Genomic DNA, 22,398 nt, shown 5'->3' on the forward strand with positions numbered 1-22,398 from the left:
TTGTTTCATATTGTGCCCAAAAGAGCTCTCCATGTAAACTAAACAGTAATCTCAGAATCAGAGGAGAGAAAGGTCTTCTCTATTTCTTTTTGATTTCTGCACAATCCAGATACTCCACAAAAAGGGTTACTAAAGAGGGCTTCCCAAGTCCCTTTATTACCTTGCTTTTGTGGCATCTTTCTTCAAGACTTCAACATGTGCTACCACTCATACAAACATGTATTGAAGCCGTAAAAGAACATAAAAAACTGCATCAATTTGATTAGGATAGCCCTGGATCAGGAGGCTTGTAACAACTAAAACATAAGCAGAACTTGCATTTTCTAATTAACTCTTCACGAGCTTGTGGGAAGCAACAGCTCTAACATTGCAAAACAAATCAAAAGATAATTGATCATCCACATAAACAAATGATCACATAAACAAGGACCACGTCAAAGTGAGTTTGCATTAACCATTTTGCATCTTACACGCAATTAACTGATATCCAATATAGGACAATAGAACTACATTCAAAGCATTCTGATTAACCGCAAGGGTGATCTAGAAACGAGCTCACAACCATGACAAGCTTACAGAGTTTTCATTTGCATACTACATCCTAAAATTTATTTTAACCAAAAACTACTGCATCTTGGCCACAGGTTCAAGTGCTTCAACAGTAACCACACTGTTTCCTCGGATCACCTGCATCAATATAATTAAACGTTAAGCACACTTAAGTACCCTTGAACAATAGTTGGACAACAGTAAAAAAGGAAGAGATAATTAGTACATACCACCATGCCTATGTCGGTCCTTTCATCACCATTAACTTCTTCAGTGTTATCAACCACCAGATTCATGAACTGGTCAAATCCACGCAAGGTTCCAATAATCATTCGGTTTGCATTTAGCTTGACTGACATACAAAAAACAAGTTAATTGAACCCATTGAGATTCTAGTAGCATGACGAGAGAGAGAGAGAGAGAGAGAGAGAGAGAGAGAGAGAGATTTTGTATCAAAGAATTGTTTCTGCAGCCGCATCACCTAAAGGTCTGACCTTCTACAGTATATACACATGGACTTAAAAATGAATCTACAACTAGCCATAAACATTCATGTTTGAGACAAGACAGTAAGCAGCAAAACAGTTAGTACAAACTTCCACTCAGAGAAAAATCCTTTCACCCTAAAAAATTCGCGAACATTTAGCGCACGTTTGATTACTAATATATAAATGCTAAAGAACCACCTACAGAAATGAAGGGTCTTATAATATCATTTAATTTCCTATTTCCAAACTACAATTTAGAACCCAAGTGCTCAAACATAGATAATGGGATAACTTCATCTACTCCAAGTCATGCAATTATTATGACCTATGAATATAAAGAACCTCAGAAAGAATATAGGAGAATTACCAATATAAAACACAGATTGTTGGTTGCTAAGAGAATACATCTATGTTCTTCACTTGTTCAAACCCTTATTTTTTTTTATCAAAACAGACTAGGACCATAATTGACACAACATGTTGGTTAATCCCTATTCTTAACAAAACACACCAGAACCACAAATGACACAAGAAAGAAAATCAAACTTCAGTAGAACATTAAAAAATAATGACAATTGAGAATATACCGCCATCATAACACGTCTCTTTATAGACACCAATTTACATAACACTTGAATAATCTGGTGACTTGGCTAGAATATAACCGGCTAGTACTCCTACTGACAACATTTATATGGGCTGTTCTAACATAATAATACGAATTCAAAATAACCAGAAAGACAGAAAACAAGATATATCAGAACTTTTGTGTTCCAACCCTATCAAGGCAAATCAGGGAAGTCACTCTAGAACATAAACTCAAAGATTTCATCGATGAAAACCTAGACTTGACCAACATCAGTAAATTAAACAATGAAATTAACTAGGAAAATTAATTGGCCACTTCAATTACCAAGTTGACCCGTCTATCTTAATTAAACACAAGAACCAAGGCGAAAAGACATCACGAATGCAATTACAATCCTATAAAGAATTGATCTATACTTGATTTACAGCTTCGAAACAATGCGAAAAGATTAGGATCCAATCAGCTGAATATAACGCCCAGTCTTAAGTTGAAGATATGATCAAATTAAACAAATCCAGAAAAAGCGAAAGCGAGAAGAGCATAGTGAACTTACTCTGGAGCTTCTTGTCCATGTACCTGTGAAAACGAACAAGAATTCAATCGATTAGAATCCAATTTCTGAAAGAGTACAGCGAACGAAGAGTATAAAATCGAATTGAGAGAGAGAGAGAGAGAGAGAGAGAGAGAGAGAGAGAGCGAGCTTACTTCTTGAGATCCGGGGGCTGGCCTGACCTGCTCATGGTGAAGGATTAAAGAGAGAGAGAGAGAGAGAGAGAGAGAGAGAGAGAGAGAGAGAGAGATTTTTTGGGGCGAGGAAGGTTTCGACTTTCTCAGCAAAACCCTAGCCACTGTGACTTTCGGGTACTTATGAGGAAATCAGATTTTATAGTTACAGTGTCGTGTTGGGCTTCCAAAACAAAACTAAGCCCAAGATGAAGAGACAAAATCAATATTATAGGGGTGTTGCGAGAATCGAACTCGCGACCTCTCGCACCCGAAGCGAGAATCATACCACTAGACCAAACACCCGATGTTGCTTTCTTAGAGCATATGCACCCATGTTTAACCATCAGACCATCAAACCATCAATTTAATTGCCTCCATCAGTTACTATTCACTGTAAATTGCTTTTCTGAGCTAGTTTTTATGCAACGGTGCAACTCCGTCAAATTAGCAATTACTATTCATTGATTAAATATTTTATTTTTTGAGATTTCATATATGATAATCAACCAATTGCTAGATGACAAGTGGCATTTATTTGATATCCTTATCACCGAAATAATTTTATAGATTTTCGATAGGATTTCCGACCAACCAAAAGGTGACACGTGTGTGTTTGTCGGCCAAATAATTTCATTGGATTTCCGATAGGATTTCTGATAAGATTTTTGACGAATGACAATTCGACACGTAACATGATCTTCAAATTCTATGATCTGAAATTCACCATAAATAAAATATACATGAAAAATTGATTAGACATACCTCATCTACCAAATTCGTCCCGCTAGCCGCACGGCTTCTTGCTTTGCTTAATGCTGTATGCCACTTCTTGAGCATTTTCTTCAAGCGCGGAAAATGTGATTCAAGCGCACATTTCGAGCGAGGACCTTGATGAGGATCTTCGGGGTTGCCACACCAATTTTTGGCGTAATCTTCGTAAACTTTCTTCCACAAATTATCCTTGCATTGATATCGGCCGGTGATGATGCAAGTGGATTGTCGTACCCAAGAAACACATAATTGCAACTCTTCGGATGGAAGCCAACCAGAACCCATTTGATGAAAGGAAGATGGAAGAGAGGAGATGAAAAGAGAAGTGGTACAAATTGTGAAGAATATGATGAGGTATTTATAGGGAAAATAATGAGTAATTTGTACATTTTCGGAGTAATTTGAAAAAAAAAAAATTTGACCGTTGGCTACGCAGGGAGCCGTTGTACCAGTCTGGCGCCACGTGGCAGCCTGTAACTGGCCATCGGCTCTGCAGCTGTCGGCTATATATATTTTTTAATTTTTTTTAAAGGCCCGTGTAAAACACGCGCCAGATTCAAAAAAAAAAAAGAGAACGCTGGGCGCCCACGTGCGCGGGTCCCAGCCTTTGCTGCCAATCACTCCGGCAAGCAAAAGTTGCCTGCCTGCTTGCTGGTTTGATCATTTGACATGGGTCCCACTCATTTATTGCCTCTTCATTTTGCACGGCTGCATTGGAATAGAGCAGCAAACAAGCAAAATTTATGTTTTTTGCTATGATGGTGATGCACGGCTGCATATGCTCTTATGCGCTTATTTTATCCAGGAAGTCATCCATAAATTCTCTGTTGCATACACAAAAATAACAGAGTTGCTGCTCCAGAGACACAATATACAGTAGCATAATTATGGTGAGGACAGTTAACCAATAATTTGGCTATAAGATTCCGACTAGATTATGGCGGACATATTCTATCACCAATTAAGTAATGTGACTAGCTCTCTATAGCAAGCTCAAGTCCAAAAAAGGCTCTAGTTGCCACCTCAAGTACATCTTGAGAAACCATAATTCCAATGTCCAACTGAAGTTTTATTCCACTGAATTTTAACCGAGATCATTAAGGTTTAGAATAGTACGTGTATTAACCTAACTTACTGCTTGATGGCGGCTTGGGTTTTAAAAACTCGCAGGTGTATAACAAAGCCCTCTTGGCGAAACAAGGCTGGCGTCTCATTCAGAACTTCAATACTTTGTGGGCAAGGAGGGTACTTAAAGCAAGATGCTTCCCACACTCTGATTTCTTAAGAGCCAAGAAAGGATCGAGGCCTTCATGGGTATGGAATAATCTCATGGCAGGGAGAGACATTATCGAGCAGAATTCTCTTTGGCAAGTGGGTTATGGAAAGAAAATTGACGTTTGGAGTGACAGATGGGTTCCCAATGAAGATGGCAGGCTAAAAATATCAATCATCACTTCGAATCGGTTTACTGCCTTAGCGGTTTCGGAGGTGATTACAGATGATAGAGATTGGAGAATTGAGCACACTGAACCTTTCTTGAAGCCGAGTGATATCAAGCTCATCAAGGCCTGTGACGGTGATAAGCTAGTATGCCTCGCAGTAAAAATGGCGCGTATTCAGTTAAAAGTGGCTATAGAGTAGCCTTCTATGCTCCTGCTGCTGGTCAGAAAGTTAAGCCTCTTCATCCCATTCTGTTGATCAAAAAGTGTGGAAGCTTATATGGCAGCCCTCCTTTCTCCCCAAAGTCTCCAATTTTATGTGGAGAGCCATGTCTAATGCCCTATCCACCAACTGGAATGTTTTTCGCCATAAAATCATCCTTAATCCCTCTTGTGCTTTGTGTGGTGAGGAAGTCGAGTCCATTGAGCATTGTCTCCTCACTTGCTCTGGACTAGAGCTGTTTAGTTTGATTCACTAGGCTATGCCATTGCGAGAGAGAGTGTCTCTACTTTGGATAGTTGGTTCTTGTCCTTGCATAACAATGAGAATGCACTCTCGAATGCCCAAGAGGAGTTCTCACATCTAATTTGACCAAGAGCAGTGATCGATGAAAGGTGTCTCCCCCAACCCTCTTGCAACAATTCAGTGTATCAAGTCAAGCTTTTCAAGGTGGTTTGAGGCTTTCTCTTCCTCGACTGATCGTAATGATGGTACGGCTCATTCCATGGAGCCAGTGGCGGAACCTCTTGGAGGCCAGAGGGGTGCATGACCCCTCCGGCGAAATTTTTTATTTCCCTTAATTAGGTGTTAATATCATAATTAATGGTACATTTAGTGTAAAATGCCCCTTCGACAGAATTAATTCATTATTTCCGCCACTGAATAAAAATTTGGCCCTTTTAAAATCTTTTCTCAAGTTCCGTCACTGCATGGAGCCATGTAGAAGATGGTCTCCTCCTCCTGCCAGTTCTCTTAAGATTAATTTGATGCCTCTTGGAAGAAGGGAAGAACTGCAGCTGGTCTTGGAGTGTGTATTAGAGATTCTTAGGGTTGTTCAGTGGCTGGTTCATACTTACTGTACTATTTTAACTCGGCGGTGGAGGCAGAGGTGGGGGTGGTTATTAAAGACCTGCACCTTGCAGCCAATTGCAATATAAGAGATATAGTTATGGAAGGGGATTGCAAAGAGGTTATCGATGCCTTTGTCAGACCTAATATGTGTTCTAATCTGAAAATCTCTATGATGGTGAGAAAAGCCGCCTCCATCCACCCTGTTTTCACTAATGTCACCTGGAACTGGTTTCCTCGTGATGCCAATCCATCGGTTGGCGGACGCTGCTGCTAAGCTTGCATCTTCGAAGTTGTGCTCCTTGGAATGGGATTTCTATCCCACAATTTCTCTCATGGATGTTCTGATAGTTGATGGTCTTCCTGGACCTCCATGAGTCCAGCTCCTTCTCTTGCGTTTTATTACTGCTGTTTATTTGTAGTTTCTGTTTGCAATTTCTCCTTTCTTTTGTTTATCTCCCGGCTGTAGTTTCCCTTGCTTGATCCCTTCTGTGGCCTTTGTGCCTCTTTCAAAATATGAAATTTCATATTGTTCAGACCAAAAAAAAAATTCATATTGACCAAAAAAAACTAACTTACTGCCATGAAAAACAATGAAAAAGAAACTAAAGAATACAACATTGTTAAAATCTATTATAACATGATTGCATCAACTCGACCATGCCACACAAAAATTTCACAACACAACAAAGAAAACAGCATACGTTTATCTCGACACGATGGACATACAATATACCTCTCAAATTTATTGATGTCAAAGTATTGTAATAGTGTGTTGAATTCTAAGTTGGATGTTGTCTTCAAAAATCGAAGTTCTAAGTTGAATTTTCATATATGTGCATATGACATAATATAAACTCCAAAAATACAACATAAACTAGACTTTCATTATTTGCATTTACAAACATGTGTTCATGAATGAAAAGATATAGAATTGCAATATTATCAGATTGGAAACAATCACGTCTTGGTCTTTCACCCTTCTTAATACGTATGCAACTAGGGTTGGGACCGGTACGGGACGGTCCGGTATTGTACTCATACCGATATAATACCGATTTTATATTTCGGTAACGATATCGGTTCGGTACTGCTATTTTCAACCTCAATACCGAACTGAACTGATACCGTTCGGTTTCGGAACAATTCGGTACTTTTTCGGTACCAAACTGACAAATTCCACAATACCTACATATGCATCATTCACTACACTAACTAGGTTCAATTATGAACATAATTCACATAAAAGATACAATTAACACACTTCACATTTTCACAAAACTGAAAAGATACAAACTGAGAGCAATTCCTACAGTTGCATATACTTCTGCACAAATTGAGAGTTTTACACTATACAAATTCATACTTCTGCACAAAGAAAGTAAACACAAAACCCAAACTCTTTCGATTTGAAACGAACACAAAGTCAAACCATAACCCAAAGAAAGTAAAACTCAAAATCCAAACTACATATATGATTCATACTTTCAGAGTTTCAGTTAAGAATTCGAGATTGAATTAAGTTTTACCTTCAGTTTTCCCATCGAGATCCGAGAGGTTGCGATTGAGACTTGATAATGAGAGTGAAGGGCGAAGTCAGTGATTGAGAATGAAATGCGAAGACGCGAAATGAAAGAATGAAGTCGCGAAGTGAATGGAGGCGATGAGTTTTCGATGAAATAGGTTAGGGTATATTGCCTTTTGTGAAGCCTAACCGCCCCCCCCCCCTCCCCCCAAATATGAGTTTTTATGGTTTCGGTACGATTCGGTATATTCGGTATCGGATCTAATAGAACCGAGCCGTACTAATTATATACTTTCGGTATCGGTTCGGTATTAGAAATTTGTACCGATTCATCCCGTCCCGTTGAGATTCGGTACGAGACGAACGGTTTCAATACCATTTTTTCGGTACTAACTCCCAGCCCTATATGCAACGTTAACAGTGTGACATATGTTTAGTTTTCTTCATCCAAGTTAATTTTTTTTATAACAAACTACTCAAAAGTACCACATAATAATTTAGTTTACAAATAACTCACTACTTAATTTGATAAAGTAAATAAAGACTAAAATTTACAAATAATGACCAAATGATGGCAAATTGGCACATGTTATCAAATATTTTACTTTTTTAGCCTTCTTTAACCTATAGTGTTTTCTACTATTAATGAAGAGGTTATCTGCTACTGTCGATTTTAAAAACTAACTGCTACTGTCGATTATAAAAACTAATTGTGATTGTCGAGTTAGAAACTAGCTGCTATTGTCGACTTGAAAGGTACATGCTACTGTATACTATGAATCTAACTGGTACTGTCGACTTGGAATGTGCCTGATACTGTCAACTATAAATCTAACTGTTATTGTCAACTGAGAAACTAACTGCTATTGTGTTTTTGGTAAGCAAAATTTGAAAATTTCAAATTTTCTCAAAATATATGCAATATGGTACTTAAATAAAAGCCCATGACATAAGGAACAACTTTATATATTGGCTCACCTCCGAATTACCGGTGGTTTGGCCGGAAAACTTAAATTTGCCGGAAAAAACTAAAAAATGAGAAGAGATAAATTTATTAGATCTAAGGGTGATATTTGGTAATTTTCACGAAAATAAAGATATTTTGGATATTTTACATTAATTAATTAATCAGTTTTGTTTTAGGAGAAATTACTTATTGGTACTATACCACATTTGAATTAATTAAAAACTCATTTTTCATATTTCTTATATAAATTATGACATAAGCACAACTCAAAGAATAAGCTGAACAAAACTGATTAATTAATTGATGCAAAAATATGTAAAATACCATTATTTTCATGAAAATTATCAAATGACAAATCTAACAAATTTATCTCTCCGTATTTTTTAATTTTTATTCGGCAAATTTAAGTTTTCAGGCCAAACCACCGGTAATTTGGAGGTGAGCCAATATATAAAGTTGTTCCTCATGTCATGGACTTTCATTTAAGTACCATATTGCATATGTTTTGAGAATTTTTGAATTTTTGAATTTTACTCATCAAAAACCACAGTAGCAATTAGTTTCTCAGTCGACAGTAGCAACTAGATTTATAGTTGACAGTAGCATGTACCTTCCAAGTCGACAGTAACAGTTAGATTTATAGTTGACAATAGCATGTACTTTCCAAGTCGAAAGTAGTAGGTGTATTCAAAGTTTACAGTAGTAGCTGGTTTTTAAATCGACAGTAGCAGTTAATTTTTATAGTCGACAATAGCAGTTAGTTTTTATAATCGACAGTAGCAGATAACCTCTTCATTGAGGGTAGCATACACTATGGGTCAAATAGGGTTAAAAAAGTAAAATATTTTATGACATGTGGCAAATTGCCATCATTTGGTCCTTATTTGCTCTATCAAATTAAGTAGTGAGTTATTTGTAAACTAAATTGTTGTATGATACTTTTGAGTTATTTGCTCTTTGTTTTACTTATTTTTTAGACTTGACTTATGTCTTAATTTGTATAAAAAATATGAAAAGTAAATTTTTAGTTAATTCAAATATGGTCTATACCACTAAGTCATTTTTTTTAAATAAGCCACAAACATGATTAAACAAAATCATTCAGAGGTCACTATGACATTGACAAAGGAATAACTGAAGTGTGCCTACTTGAACTAGTGCATCAAGGCGGCAACGAACGTTTACTTGAGAAATTGGACCCGATTTTCATTTTCTTTAAATAAACACCTAGCTAGTGGATAATAATATACATAAATTAAATCGTTGAATATGAGTTTACAGATTGAAAACCAAATTGTCAAAAAGTACGGTTTTGAGGTACAAAATTTTCTCCAAATCCTGGTCAATTTTTATCCAAACCCTAAGGTCGAATTCCATGTCTTTTCGTGAGTGCAGCTACTCGTAAACTTCCCATGTCAACTATGGCTTTGCTTTTGTGGATCAGTATTTTCTCTTTTGTTTAGAAGGCAATGCATGCTATGCTTAATTAGTTTTTAAGGTCGCAGGACTAGGAGGTTCTTTCTTATGTGCTCCTCACACGTTGTTTTCAAAATTGACTTTCGTAAGAGCCAATTAATATTAGTTGGAATATTGGTACCAGTTATTGTCCTTCAATCTTCACCAATCATGTCCTACCTTCAATGTCAATTCTAAGCTTAACTGCTTAAGAGATTTTTAGTTCAGAGAATTGCCATGCCATGCATGAACAAGGAGTAATAGATAGGAATCAGCCTTCCGGGCCCGTTGTGATGTTATTCCGTCAATCGGCTCTATCTAGTAATTAACTCTGTGGTTATGTAGAATACTGCAGAGAGAGAGAGACACACACACACATATATATATATATTGAAGAAAAAATATTATTAATGTGATTTTGTTGAAGTAAATAACGAAATGAATTAATAATATTTATTATCAACAGACATAACGGGTTATGTAGCTTTAATTACTATTGTAATTACCATTTACTTCTATTATAATCTTGACCCCTATATAAATAGGATTATCAATTAGATGAGTAAAACAATTTCATATTTCATACGACACGTTATCAACACTTTGCTTTAACGTTGAGTTTTCCGGCAAAGAGAAGAAATTGTTTTCATATTTAAACCCTAGAAAAATTCTGCTAAAAAAATGTGCAGAAGAAGGCAAAAAAACGTTTTCCATGGGCACCCAAAAATTCGATTTGGGCACCCATCCTCTCCAACCAGCAATTTTATTGGCAACCTCTAGAGGTTCCGCTCCGGACACGCTGTCTGGAGTCATCAAACCAGCGCCGCTTTCGCCCAGCATCTCAACCTCAAGCTCGGATTCATGGAGCCCAGTTTCAAACCGAACCTGATCGACCCGAGTCTCAGAATCCGACCCCTTAAATCACGACGGCGTCACCGATGTAGCATTGCGAACCCAGTGCTGCTTTGAACGACCTCGACACCGCAGCCGAGACCTGCACAATCTGACACCATCACAAGCTAGACCCTCCGTCTTGCATTCCATATCTCCGACGTCCGACGCATCTCGAAGACAGAGCCCCAACACAATCGTTTTCCGACCTAGAACCGACGACTCTCTCTTCCCGGCCAGTGCGCCAACGACGCCTTGCGGTGATCATGCGGTTGCAGACCTTGACCCAGCGCAAATATGCAATTGTAGACCTCGACCCGGCCACCCTAACTCGGATATGCCCGATCCGATCCACACAAAAAAAAAAATTCCCATGGAAAATTCAGGATTTACCGTTGCTAGTAAAACAAATTTTAAGACTGTATTACTCAAATATAAATTAAATTAAATTAAATTAGACTTGTGTAGTTACAAGTGACTAATCATTTACATATTGTTTTTTGCATGTGATTAATTAATTGTCATTCACATTGGAATCGTGAGAGCAATCGTTTCACATGACCATCAAATTCAACGTATGTAAGAACAACCACATTATATGCAATTTATTTGGCAAACTTACAAGTAAGATTTAAATTAGTGTTGGCACTGTCATTAAATTTCATTCATATACATGAAATTGTACATGTTACGTGAGTAAATTAGTCTCTAAATATCGTGACATGTTATATGTTATACAAATTTTAATTTATTTTAAATTTGATTGCTTAGCATGTAATTGAATTGGAATGCTATGATTTACATTTTAAGCATTATATTTATACATGGTCTTTGGCACGAGTACAATAATTTCCTTAGTTTTGTGAATTATGTAACCATGTTAAATGCTATGATGTACATATTATACATGCTATGCCTATGTTAATTAATTTATTTACCATGTTATATGAAATAAGCATAGCCATGATAATAAAATCTCATGAGCATTATATGAAAATGGACAAACCTATTATTGTGATAAAGTAGTTTCACAAAGCATCGAAAAATACAACAATTGAAATTTTTGGTCTTGCAATCCAATTTGTATTTCTTGTAAATGATGAACTTGTATGACTTTACTATGATAATGCAACTTTATAAATCTCCAAAGTGATTATAATGTATCTTGGTATGTTTATTTTTCATGTATGTCTATTTTAAATTTTAGACTGTGAAATTAGTAAGTCTCGTACTCTAGCTATCTATAGTTGGTTATATCAGCTCAACATGACTTTTATATATTGGACTCTGAAGAATTTGAGTATCAACCTCTCCTACAAGCCAATCAAGGCTCAATCATGATCAAATTATACGCCAACATGATTCATGCACATAGTTTGGAAGTGTAATTAAAATCTTGAATGACAAAGTAAGGTCTCTTAGGACAAAGAAATTTTCTCAAAACAAACTTAGCATATAACCCAAAAGCAAAGGGCAATTACTATGGACATGTAGTTTCATGCAAACTGATTAATGACAATTGATAACATTGTACCATATCAAAAAGGTCTAGGGGATATGACATGAGCAATGAAGTGTCATGTTACAAAAAGAATATAGAAACATGACAATACGTTGATTTGAAAAAGCATATTCAATATTTGAATAACATGACTTAAAAAAGAATTTCAATTTAAAACAACGATAAAAATCTATCTATGAGATTCCATACTTTAATTATTGTCTACCCTTAATTTTCTAAGATATTATTGAATGGTTGTTATGCCTAAAATTTCATTTAATTTCTGTATTGAAGTATCTTTGGATTGGCCAAGACCTTGATGCAATCATTGACATACAACCAAGGTTATGAATTTTTCTCAACGAATTGAGAATATTTCGAATATTAATACACATGGTTCAATTTTCAATATTTAACTTTGCGAAGTATCGTATAAAGTAAAAAATTGCATAAAATATTAGTACTACATGAATAACTGATTGCAAAGAAATGCATCATATGATTCCCAAAGCAGTAGTACTGGATAACAACAATATTAATAAGGATTAGTAATTTCTAATCCTTTGGAATTCACAAAGTCAATACCTTATGGGATGGGATCATGGGAATATCGTTTTATGATTCTATCCAATTACTCTAAACAATTTGGGTTTATATTCCATTTTTATGTCTTAACTATGTCTATTGGCACTTTATATATCAAGAGCCAACAAGAGACAACGAATCATTCTACATTTTTTAATGTTTTTATGTCAACGACTATTTCATGTGAAAAGACTAAATGAGATTACAATTGACTTCATTTACATTATTTCTAATGACTGCGGATGTAACTGAGTAATAGATAAATTTTATGTCTACCTAGTTGTTATATGTAACCGCTAATTGAATCCGACAACATAAAAAAAATGAACTTCGGGATTCTGACATATTTGGGCTTTGACACGATACATTGGGACCCCAAGTTGTGATATGGCTTGAATATACAGATACTCATGTTTTGGATAAATAGAGAGCAAGACCAAATAAAACAAAAAACTGTAAAAATCCTTAAAATGTAATTTCATGGAGGAATTTGAAGATGCGATTTCATCCCCATATTTCATCGCCCCCTGTAACTGAACTGTGAAATGGTTGATGCATAAGTATATGCATTAAATCTATGTCATGTTTCTTATGTCCACTGTGATTATGTATATAAAGCTAATCACTCAAAACCTATCACTTAAAGAAATTAGGATTGAGATCATCCTATGCAAAGAACACATGTATTCTCATTATGTTTATAGATTGAATCCAACGAATATTACGTGGATTGATTCAACCAACTTGCGGGTACCTTAAATAATGTATGATGTTGGTGTTGGGTGATGTGTCAACACACTGGTCACGTGTCATCACACCATTTACTACTAAAATAAATATTGCTTATGCTAATTACAAACTCACTTGGTCTTACGGAAAATGACTACACTAATGTTTTTAATAGTGATAATATGCATCAATATTTTCCATTTAGGTTAACGTAATTTTTACAAACACCTCTTATTCACGTATGCTCGGCCATCACCATCATCATTGTAAAATGAATTACAATTCATGACATCGAAAGAACGAAATACCCGAGCTCACCAGAATTGACACAGATCTACAATCCTTGCGCTCAACTAGATTAACTTACATGCTAAATTGCGATGCCAATCGCATAATGGTGAAGCCAATTAATATGAATAAGCGTTCTTATTGGAGACGAGCATCCAGATAGTCCGCTATATTGCAACTTTGACAAGCGATCTCTTTTTTCGCTAGATATGTGGAATATCACAGTAATGATAAAATATTCCTATCGTTAGGGGCAGATAAGAACAAAGAATGTTCAAATGGAACGACATAAATTGTCGTTGTTTGTCCTCACTGTGTCTTATCTTGATCCCCACAATTGCACAAAGTGATGAGATCACATATATTAGCTGCAAATATGCTTGCAAGGTTCAATGTCCTAAGAAGAGGACATGACGCCACCATTGATAGTGGCATGGTGACAACATAAAGTGGCATAAAAATGGTGTCACAGACCATGGCTTTCCAAGGAAGAGGGGGAGACTACCTTATATTTGATATCTACTCGATTGAAGGAATAAAACGAGTTTGGCATAATCGGATCTATTGATCCATAATCTCAAATCTGTTTCATGAGAATATCCTAGATTTTGGTTTTCATTGGGGGACGCCTCAGATGAGGATGTAAGATATTGAGTATTGATTTCGAATCATGTTTCATTGAGAAATACCAACATAGTAATTTTGGCATAATGGAAAGAAGCGATTCAGGATGAATTAATGTTCACTAACAAAGAGATAGGTTTTTGAGCAGGTGAAGCTGACAATGCAGGTATAAATCCTATTATATATCTTTGTTAGGATGAGTAATGAGAAATAAGAGCTTGGACTCACCTTATGGCGCAAGGTCTCTCACAAACGCACTGGAATCGACTACGAGAAAATATTTTTTTGTAATGGACCATAAAAATATATTCACGTAATGCATGTCATTTCATCCACTACCTTATTAGTTTGGTAGTTTCTGAAAAAATGACATGCAATTTTATGAATGGTGAAATAATATATCTTTATGGGGATCGCTATTAAGAGATATATACATGAAGTCCTAGAACCGACTTCATCCACTCAAGAAGTGGCTCTAAACCACGAAGCACTACAAAAGGAATTGAAACTTGATTTGGAATATGGATCAGATGAATTATGTCATTGCGAATTTAATATATTTACATAATCTATTCATGAACTAAAAAGATGTCAATATGTATTGTAAATCCAAAGTTGAAAATGAAAAAGATCTTTGGGAAGACACAATCTCGATATGGATCTCGATGACTGTAATATTGATCAATTGTGAGGCTTTTATAACTCTCATGATCAGTCAAAGTCTTTAAAGATATATCCGTTTTCGTCTAATTGGAAGATGACGAATAAGTGTTGGGACAACTCTTCATGACGTTGGCATTAGTTAACTCCCCTACATAACTGTAGCACTACAAGGCTTCACCGTCACGCTTACTAGTTCCTCGTAGTAGTCATATGAGACTCATTATACAAGTGCAATGATGCATTATTGCACTTAACACAATATACTTGACTCGACATCTTATTTTTTGTATAGCTTAATGCTTATGCAACAACATTACCTAAAGATTTAGGTTTATAGTCCCTTTTTGACATCCTTCACCTAAAAAAGGTTTATAGTCCCTATAAAGAAAAGAGAAAACGACATGATGAGAATGTATTCACGTCGTTGAATATTTTGTGTAAAGAAATACGTACAAAATGAAACGCATAATTAAATATGCAAATGTTATCAAAATTACATGATTAATGTAAAGATTAGAGGGAGGTACAGACATCAGGGGGAGTCTAGCACGTATATGCTAATCTTAAATGTAATAGGTGTGTTGTGCTATTTTCCCCTTCGACTAAGGTTTTATTTTCTCCCACTGGTTTTGTTACTTAGCAAAGATTTTAATGAGGCAACACCTTATGAACCATTATATTTTTAAACTCGGCACAAATGAGAGTGTTGAAGGAAAAACACCATTAGTGTGTCTTCGTTGAAGTAAATAACGGAATGAGTTAATGACGTTTACGAGTAACAAACATAACGGATCAATCATCAATTATGTAGTCTTAATTATCATTGTAATTACCATTTACTTCTATTGTAATCACCCTTATATAAAATGGATTATCAATTAAATAAGTAGACTAATTCCATATTTCCTATGACAATATATATATGACTGAGGTTAGCGGGAAATAGTTTATGTTGGTAAGCTCTACGGTCCTCTATCTATCGGTAGTGATGTTTTAAATCAGAAAACATAATTTTAATTTGTATCCGATACAATGTGCAGTTCTATATAGCGCAGGCCAATCATATCTTTACTACTTCGTTCGTGCGTGCATGCATGGTTTCACTTGCATGAAACTAATTAAGTAATTAATTAATGAAGCTGTTTGCTATATAAATGCAGCTACATATTATGTCACGCAGAAAATATCTATATCGATCAATTCATATATAGATTGATGATACATGCATGCATCTGATCGAGTTTGATCACTTCATCCGAGCTTAAGTATAATAATATATGGTGGTTGGATAATAACAACCCAATGTTTCTTTTTTACTTTCCACAAATGAGTTGAGATTCCACCCCCCCCAAAGTTGATCAAAGCACTATAAAATCTGTAATGATAAAATGTAGTTGGCATTTGATTCAAACTACCAAATGATTTCATAGCTAGTAGTTAACCATTCAAAAGCATATGTAGTTAGTGGGAGTCCATGCATCACTGTTAATGGGACTTAATTCATGTTTACATACTCAATAATTACACCTCGTTTTGTCTTTTGTTTACCATCCCCCTTAGTTTGTTCTTGTTTTATTCATCCAACGTACATTTAGAGAATCAATTGGTTGACTATATTCCCCTTGGTTTAATTTGTTATATTTCAACAAAATTGTGTACCAAACTACCGACTATATTACAACACTCATTTTTTACAATCCACACTCATCATCTTTTTAATTAAATCTGTTTAAATATAGACACAACGTATCATATGTGAATCAAAGATTCAATTTCATCTTAAACCGGTACTTAACAAAGAAGTGATTTTCTGAGTCTTCATCATTGTATTTAAGGAAACAGGCATTTTAATTAATCTAAACGTACTCTTATTTGTTTCAATCGAACGGTTTACCCCTTGGAAATGACAAACTAACTTTTAGAACTACTGGTTTAAGATGAAATGGAAGCTCTGATTTAGAAAATTCTTTATAAATCAGGGTATGCACTTAGAATTGGTGTGTCGAAGTAAAGAGCAAGTGTATGAAGTCGGTATACATTATTGAACCCTTTTTTTGTCCTCAAACGGCTAGAAATCTAGAATGTACAAAACTTGACCTTTAGGTTCTTCAACTGGTTCCAAGTTTCAAACCGCAAAGAATAATTCCAATAATATTTTCATTCATTGGTCCTATTTCCTTGTTGATTGTATAATATGAAACAATTTGGTCTAAACTGTTAAGAAGATCCAGAATCAAATGATTCCACAATTAAAAAAAGTCAAATAGCTGACCTTTCTCAGACATTCCCCCCACTCCATATCACATATATATACGTATATAAAACCCCTACCCAGCAAGCCCTCCCCACACCACCACCATTCTCAAATCCTCCACTAATCAAAATCATGAACGCACTCCATTCCTAGCTCAATATCTCACCATCTACCTCTTCCAAGTTTCAACCTCCCCTACCTCTCCATTACTCTCTGCAACTCTCGTGGAAAATGCTTGGGAAGAAGATGGTGAGCTTCAAGAAACTAGCCAAGAAAGTGAAGGCTGTAGGTGGAACTGGTGGAGAACCATCTTACCATGAGTGTCTGCTGAGAGGCTCAGACGTCGAAGGAGGCAACTCTCCCACAGCCAAAACCCCAACTGGGTTCCTTGCAGTTTACGTAGGCGAAGAGCGCCAGAGGTACGTGGTTCCAACAAGCTTTCTTTCTCATCCGCTCTTCAAGATGCTGCTGGAGAAAGCCTACAATGAGTTTGGTTTTCAGCAAAGAAGCGGACTCGTGGTTCCTTGCAGCGTCTCGGCTTTCGAAGATGTTGTCACTGCTGTGGAATGCAGTAACGGGCAGTTTCATTTTGGAGAACGTGTTGAGGAGTTCATTTCATGATCGAGTAGGAATATGATAAGTTAGCTGCCTAGATTCTTTTCTTTTCATCAGCAAAAATTGCTTAGGTTAGTGTTTAATTTGTAGCATATGCCATGTGGGCGTTGTAATTCCATGCATGTATGTACCAAACATGTTCATATACATAATACAAATATTTCAGCTCTTCAAAAGAGCTGGAGCTGGTTTTGGACCTTTGGGCATATCGATCAGTTTTCTGAATTTTTTCCAAGTAGATTAGCCATAATTGAACTCCAAATCTGACCCAGCATGATGGGATATGAAAAATTAAAACTATATTGATTACCTAACAAAATCATAGTTTAGTGTTATTTGACCGTTTCAGTTGCAGTGACATGCCGGCCTACCTTACCAGATTAAGCTATAGCAAGTTTGCAACAATGACGGTATTGAACGTCACGATGACACTCCGGATCAAGACTGAAGTTCTTGTCCATGAAGTCCAAATGGCATTTTACGGCAACAGAAAGGAGGAACGGAATAGGCAAAGGTTAGAGAGAGTTGCTTTGTTCTCTATCTGCTAAAGCTGTGCTCCTGGGATGTGAGCACTTCAGTCACTAGGGGATTGAGATTCGTTGCATTCCTGCTATCCACTAAAGTGGAGAATGCTAGATGTGTCATACCCCAAATGACAGCCAATTCTTGCTATTACTTTGTGCTATCTGTGTCATATGAAAGAATCTACTCAATCAAGTATAAAGCTGAATGTACTAGTGATCTGTAGTTACTGGTCTTTTTATCATCGTGCAAAGATTCTGGTGCATCCCGACTCCAGGGACTACGAGGGTGCGATTCAGTTGTCAATGAACTCGCGAAAATAATATTTTGGAACATCTATTTTATTAATTTATTATCAAGTCTTTACACACTAAAGAAGCATACACATATGAAACAACATTGTCTAGCTGCAGCAGTATGGAAACATTAAGTTCATAATCATTATCATCATCAAGAAGTGAACTAATCTAGCCCTAGCTCTCAAGATTAACAGCTTCTACAAGAATGCTCTTCATATGATCCATTAAGTCCTGCATTTGTTCCCTTGAATGCAAAGGAGACGGATAAATGCATGCACAATTCAATCCTCCATCACGTATGGAGTCAAAAATAGCTAGGGAGGGGCCAACACCATGGACTGAAGCGCACCCCTCGTAGTCCTCCAACCCAAGCTCTTGGTGCACTTCACTAGAATCATCCATCACTAGGTCCTCAAAGACGGAGATAAAGGCAGTTCTCATCGACGATGATGGAGTCAAACCAGGGTTTTCAATAGCTTTGCACATGAGAAAGTTGAGGTCTGACATGTCTGTGAAATGCTTGTTGGAGCTTTTGGAATCGAGTAAGGTCGTGTAGCATCTCTTTGCCAGCTCCCACAGTGTGTTTTCTCCGTTTATGTCATGTGAATTCATGATGGCAGAATGATAAAAACCTGAAACAGTTATGGATGCAGGTTCTTAGCCTCCTCCAAATGTAGACAATTGGCATTGTATACTTATTTATAAATATTGACCTTTAAAAAGTCACAGATTTCCCCATTCAGCAGAAAACTTTTATATACTTCAATAGTTTCAGGGATGACAGTTGGCATATTGTTGGATTCAAGAGCTTACCGAAATCATTGGCTGAAAGTGGTGGATCTAAAAGAGAACGGCAGTCAAGAAGGGTTACCACAGCATACTTTTCCCATTGATGATCGGGAAGGTGCTTAGAGGCATGCGCGGCAATCAATCCAGCAGCCGCCAACACCCCGCACAGTTTTATTCCTCTGGACTTGCAACCCTGCAAAGTTGGAGTCACAGTTAAAATGGTTGGTAGAAAATGGAGTCTGGTCACACTGCTAAGAAATTAAACATGGTCAAATTTAGCCATTCAAGTTTGATTGTTAGTGTTTTGGTCAAACACCAAATATTCATTATTGATGCTTTGCAATGTGTCTTATGCCTCTCACAAGTTGACCAACAAAAGAAAGAAAATGCTGATATATAGCTTGCAAGGATCATCGTTTAATGCCTATATATAACCAGTTATTGGCAGGTGCCAAACATGCTATAGTATTTAAAGAACTACTATCCATAACAGTTAATGGCGGTGTCAATTCTTGACATAACACCATAGCCAAAACCAAGATGCAATTATCACAAACGCCCAAACAACAACATCAACATGACACAATTTTCTATCAGAAATAATACACAGGCTGCATTAATGTCGAACACAAAGTAAGCGATTCTGAAGCCACTCATCTGTCTAATGACATCATAGGAGAAAATTCCCGTTTGAAATTAGCCCTAAATGTATCAATTGTCAAACCTTCAGTAATGCCGTCGTGACATAAACGAGTCGTCTTAATACAAAGTAACCCTCAAACCCTATCCATTGCCCCTCCTAATCAATCTAGGACAACGACCAAGACAAAGCCCAACTACCCGTTGAATGTGACTCAACTGCGTCCCTTCCCGGCAGGATAACAAAAAAGTCAGGCCCATCACTCCTACTTCACACTTCTCAAACGACAATGACATATGCCGATGTGACCGGGGACCAAACTCTCCCCCACAACCTTCTACTCTTGGTCACTTGGTTTATAGCTTCATGCATCAATTATCAATCTCCATTCTAACAACGACAATATATGGAGCCCATTCTGGCTTGTCTACACCTTTTGTTTAGCTCATACGAATCTCACAAGTCACAACTACCTACATATATTATTTTTTCCAACTATCTATATCAAAACTTCACAGACAAAATTATTCGAGCATATTCCTCTAAACCAAAGAAAGATTCACATGGCTAAAATTTATATTTACTTATGCTGCTTTCCGAATTAGGAAAGATTAAAGGAATGACTTACAGCAAGAAGCTTATCAGTGTGTTCGGGGCTAATCCGTAACTTCACCATTTGAGAAGTCTTCTCCAAACTCACGTCTTTGAACTCCAAATTGGAAAGCCGGAACGAATTCAAAGAGTAACCAAGCATGTCCACCCCACGCGCCCAGAACGGCTTATTCGCCTTCCCATTCGGTATCAGATCCTCAAGTGCCGAAATAACCTCCCCATTTTCCTTTAATTCCCTCTCTGTCCCTAATCCTCCTCCGGCTTTGATCAACCCCAGGAGCTCCTTCAGCAGCGCCGCCGCCGCCGCGCGGTCGCATGCCGACGTGTGGAGCCGGAGAATGAAGGCCCACTGCGACTTGCTGAGCGCGTACGAGGCGGCGAAGAACACGTCGGAGTCGGGAGTAGGGTCGGGGTGGCGCCACGTGTTGAGGTTGAGCTCGTGCTCAAGGATTTGGCGGAATGGGGAGACGGCGGAGTGGGGGCGGAGAATGGCGGCGGTGGAGGGGAGATCGAAGGGCTGGATTTGGAGGTGAGGGGAGGGGGGAGTGAGGAAGGAGTAGGAGCTGGTGGCGGGGTCGGAGTGGAGCTTGGTGCGGAGGATAGGGTGGGAATTTTGGAGGTTGTGGAGGGCAGTTTGGAGAAGGGGGAGGTTTGGGGGTTTAGTGAGGAGGAGAGCTAGGACGGTTATGCCGGTTCCGACAGGGACGGCTTTGCACCAGCTGTACTCGGTTCCGCCGACGGGTCGGGCAATGGGGTCGGGGGAAGTTGGGTCCGGGTTTGGGTTGTGATCGGACATGGTGTTGACGAAAGAGGAAGAAGGAGAAGAAAACGAGGAGAAGAGAAAAGACCCATGTTATATAATATTTTCCTAGGACTTTTAACACTGGTAAGTGCCAACAATTTTTGATGCGACTAGTAAAATGGCAACTAAAACATGGTTTGGTATCTAAGTATTCCAACTAATCAGTAATGTGAGAATTTTCTGAGGATTACAATTAATTAAGTCTTGCAGATTGAATCGAACGTACTATGCCGAGCATGACTGCATGAGTGTCCAAACACGAAGAGTCGAAGACAACTCGATCTACAAATGTGCTGCGTCCTGAAAGACAATAAAAATTTTAAACTAGGATTGTGCTTATTAACACATCCCCTAAGTTGGTGTTAACACACACTGCGGTCGCATGCATAGTTGTGGCCCGTAACGACAGTCCATTATATTTTGACATTCTAACAAGTATATGGTGTGACGTTATTCTTACAAAATAAAAAATAATATAATATAGAAAAAATGGCACAATAATGCATAAAGAATTAAAATTCATCACATGCAGAAGGCAACAATTAAAAAAAAAGTTAAAAAAACACTTAATTATAGACAAGAACATGCACCTGGTCACAAGTAAGCTAAGACTTCCATGTTTGCAACTAATTTGAACACATACACACGTATAACGCTTATAAACTTTTTCACAATGAGGTCGCTCGATCATCAAACATGTTATAAAGCCAAATGAATTAAAGTCCACTGAGATTTTACATTTATACTCTGTATTAGTTTCCTCCAAAGTATGAATTGCATATAACTCTAAATTTAAATTGGAGCATTTCACAGCCTTGTAAGTACTATAAATTGAGAAATTGATATCATCGTTGTTTTGAGGATACTATATATATATATATATATATATATATATATATATATATATATATATATATACAATCTCTATCCAGAGTGAAGCTTCACTCTTAAATTACACAGTGAAGTTCCAATTTTGATACACTTTTCGGTCAATTTTTTTCATTTT

General features: G+C 37.1%; 3 protein-coding genes and 1 non-coding gene across 4 annotated transcripts; 1 reads left to right on the forward strand and 3 right to left on the reverse strand.

Moving 5' to 3' along the window:
- Positions 1 to 419: 419 nt before the first annotated feature.
- LOC126800301 (probable small nuclear ribonucleoprotein G) lies at positions 420 to 2,471 on the reverse strand. The gene is made up of 4 exons (XM_050527648.1): positions 2,332 to 2,471; positions 2,180 to 2,202; positions 780 to 901; positions 420 to 687 (listed from the first exon to the last, which is right to left on the reverse strand). Exons 1-4 carry the CDS (start codon positions 2,364 to 2,366, stop codon positions 625 to 627), a joined length of 243 nt encoding a protein of 80 aa, XP_050383605.1. The 5' UTR covers positions 2,367 to 2,471; the 3' UTR covers positions 420 to 624.
- Positions 2,472 to 2,583: 112 nt separating this feature from the next.
- On the reverse strand, positions 2,584 to 2,655 carry TRNAP-CGG (transfer RNA proline (anticodon CGG)). Its single transcript has one exon. It is a non-coding gene; the product is annotated as a tRNA-Pro (tRNA).
- A 14,590-nt stretch (positions 2,656 to 17,245) lies between these two features.
- On the forward strand, positions 17,246 to 17,832 carry LOC126800300 (indole-3-acetic acid-induced protein ARG7). Its single transcript, XM_050527646.1, has one exon. It carries the CDS (start codon positions 17,345 to 17,347, stop codon positions 17,732 to 17,734), a length of 390 nt encoding a protein of 129 aa, XP_050383603.1. The 5' UTR covers positions 17,246 to 17,344; the 3' UTR covers positions 17,735 to 17,832.
- Positions 17,833 to 18,638: 806 nt separating this feature from the next.
- Positions 18,639 to 21,394, reverse strand: LOC126800298 (uncharacterized). Its single transcript, XM_050527643.1, has 3 exons — positions 20,607 to 21,394; positions 19,363 to 19,531; positions 18,639 to 19,181 (listed from the first exon to the last, which is right to left on the reverse strand). The coding sequence occupies exons 1-3, from the start codon at positions 21,384 to 21,386 to the stop codon at positions 18,724 to 18,726; spliced, it is 1,407 nt and encodes a 468-aa protein (XP_050383600.1). The 5' UTR covers positions 21,387 to 21,394; the 3' UTR covers positions 18,639 to 18,723.
- Between the last annotated feature and the right edge of the window lie 1,004 nt (positions 21,395 to 22,398).

This window comes from Argentina anserina, chromosome 6 (assembly GCF_933775445.1).
Source record: "Argentina anserina chromosome 6, drPotAnse1.1, whole genome shotgun sequence".
In the NCBI taxonomy this organism is placed as follows: domain Eukaryota; kingdom Viridiplantae; phylum Streptophyta; class Magnoliopsida; order Rosales; family Rosaceae; genus Argentina; species Argentina anserina.

Excerpts from the sequence above, each read along its gene's own strand:
- LOC126800301 (XM_050527648.1), bottom strand. The coding sequence starts at position 2,366 with ATGAGCAGGTCAGGCCAGCCCCCGGATCTCAAGAA. Across the intron at positions 902-2,179 it reads CATGGACAAGAAGCTCCAGA|TCAAGCTAAATGCAAACCGA; the intron begins GTAAGTTCACTA and ends TTTGTATGTCAG. Across the intron at positions 688-779 it reads GGACCGACATAGGCATGGTG|GTGATCCGAGGAAACAGTGT; the intron begins GTATGTACTAAT and ends ATATTGATGCAG.
- LOC126800300 (XM_050527646.1), top strand. The coding sequence starts at position 17,345 with ATGCTTGGGAAGAAGATGGTGAGCTTCAAGAAACTAGCCAAGAAAGTG.
- LOC126800298 (XM_050527643.1), bottom strand. The coding sequence starts at position 21,386 with ATGTCCGATCACAACCCAAACCCGGACCCAACTTCCCCCGACCCCATT. Across the intron at positions 19,532-20,606 it reads ACACTGATAAGCTTCTTGCT|GGTTGCAAGTCCAGAGGAAT; the intron begins GTAAGTCATTCC and ends CCAACTTTGCAG. Across the intron at positions 19,182-19,362 it reads ACTTTCAGCCAATGATTTCG|GTTTTTATCATTCTGCCATC; the intron begins GTAAGCTCTTGA and ends TAACTGTTTCAG.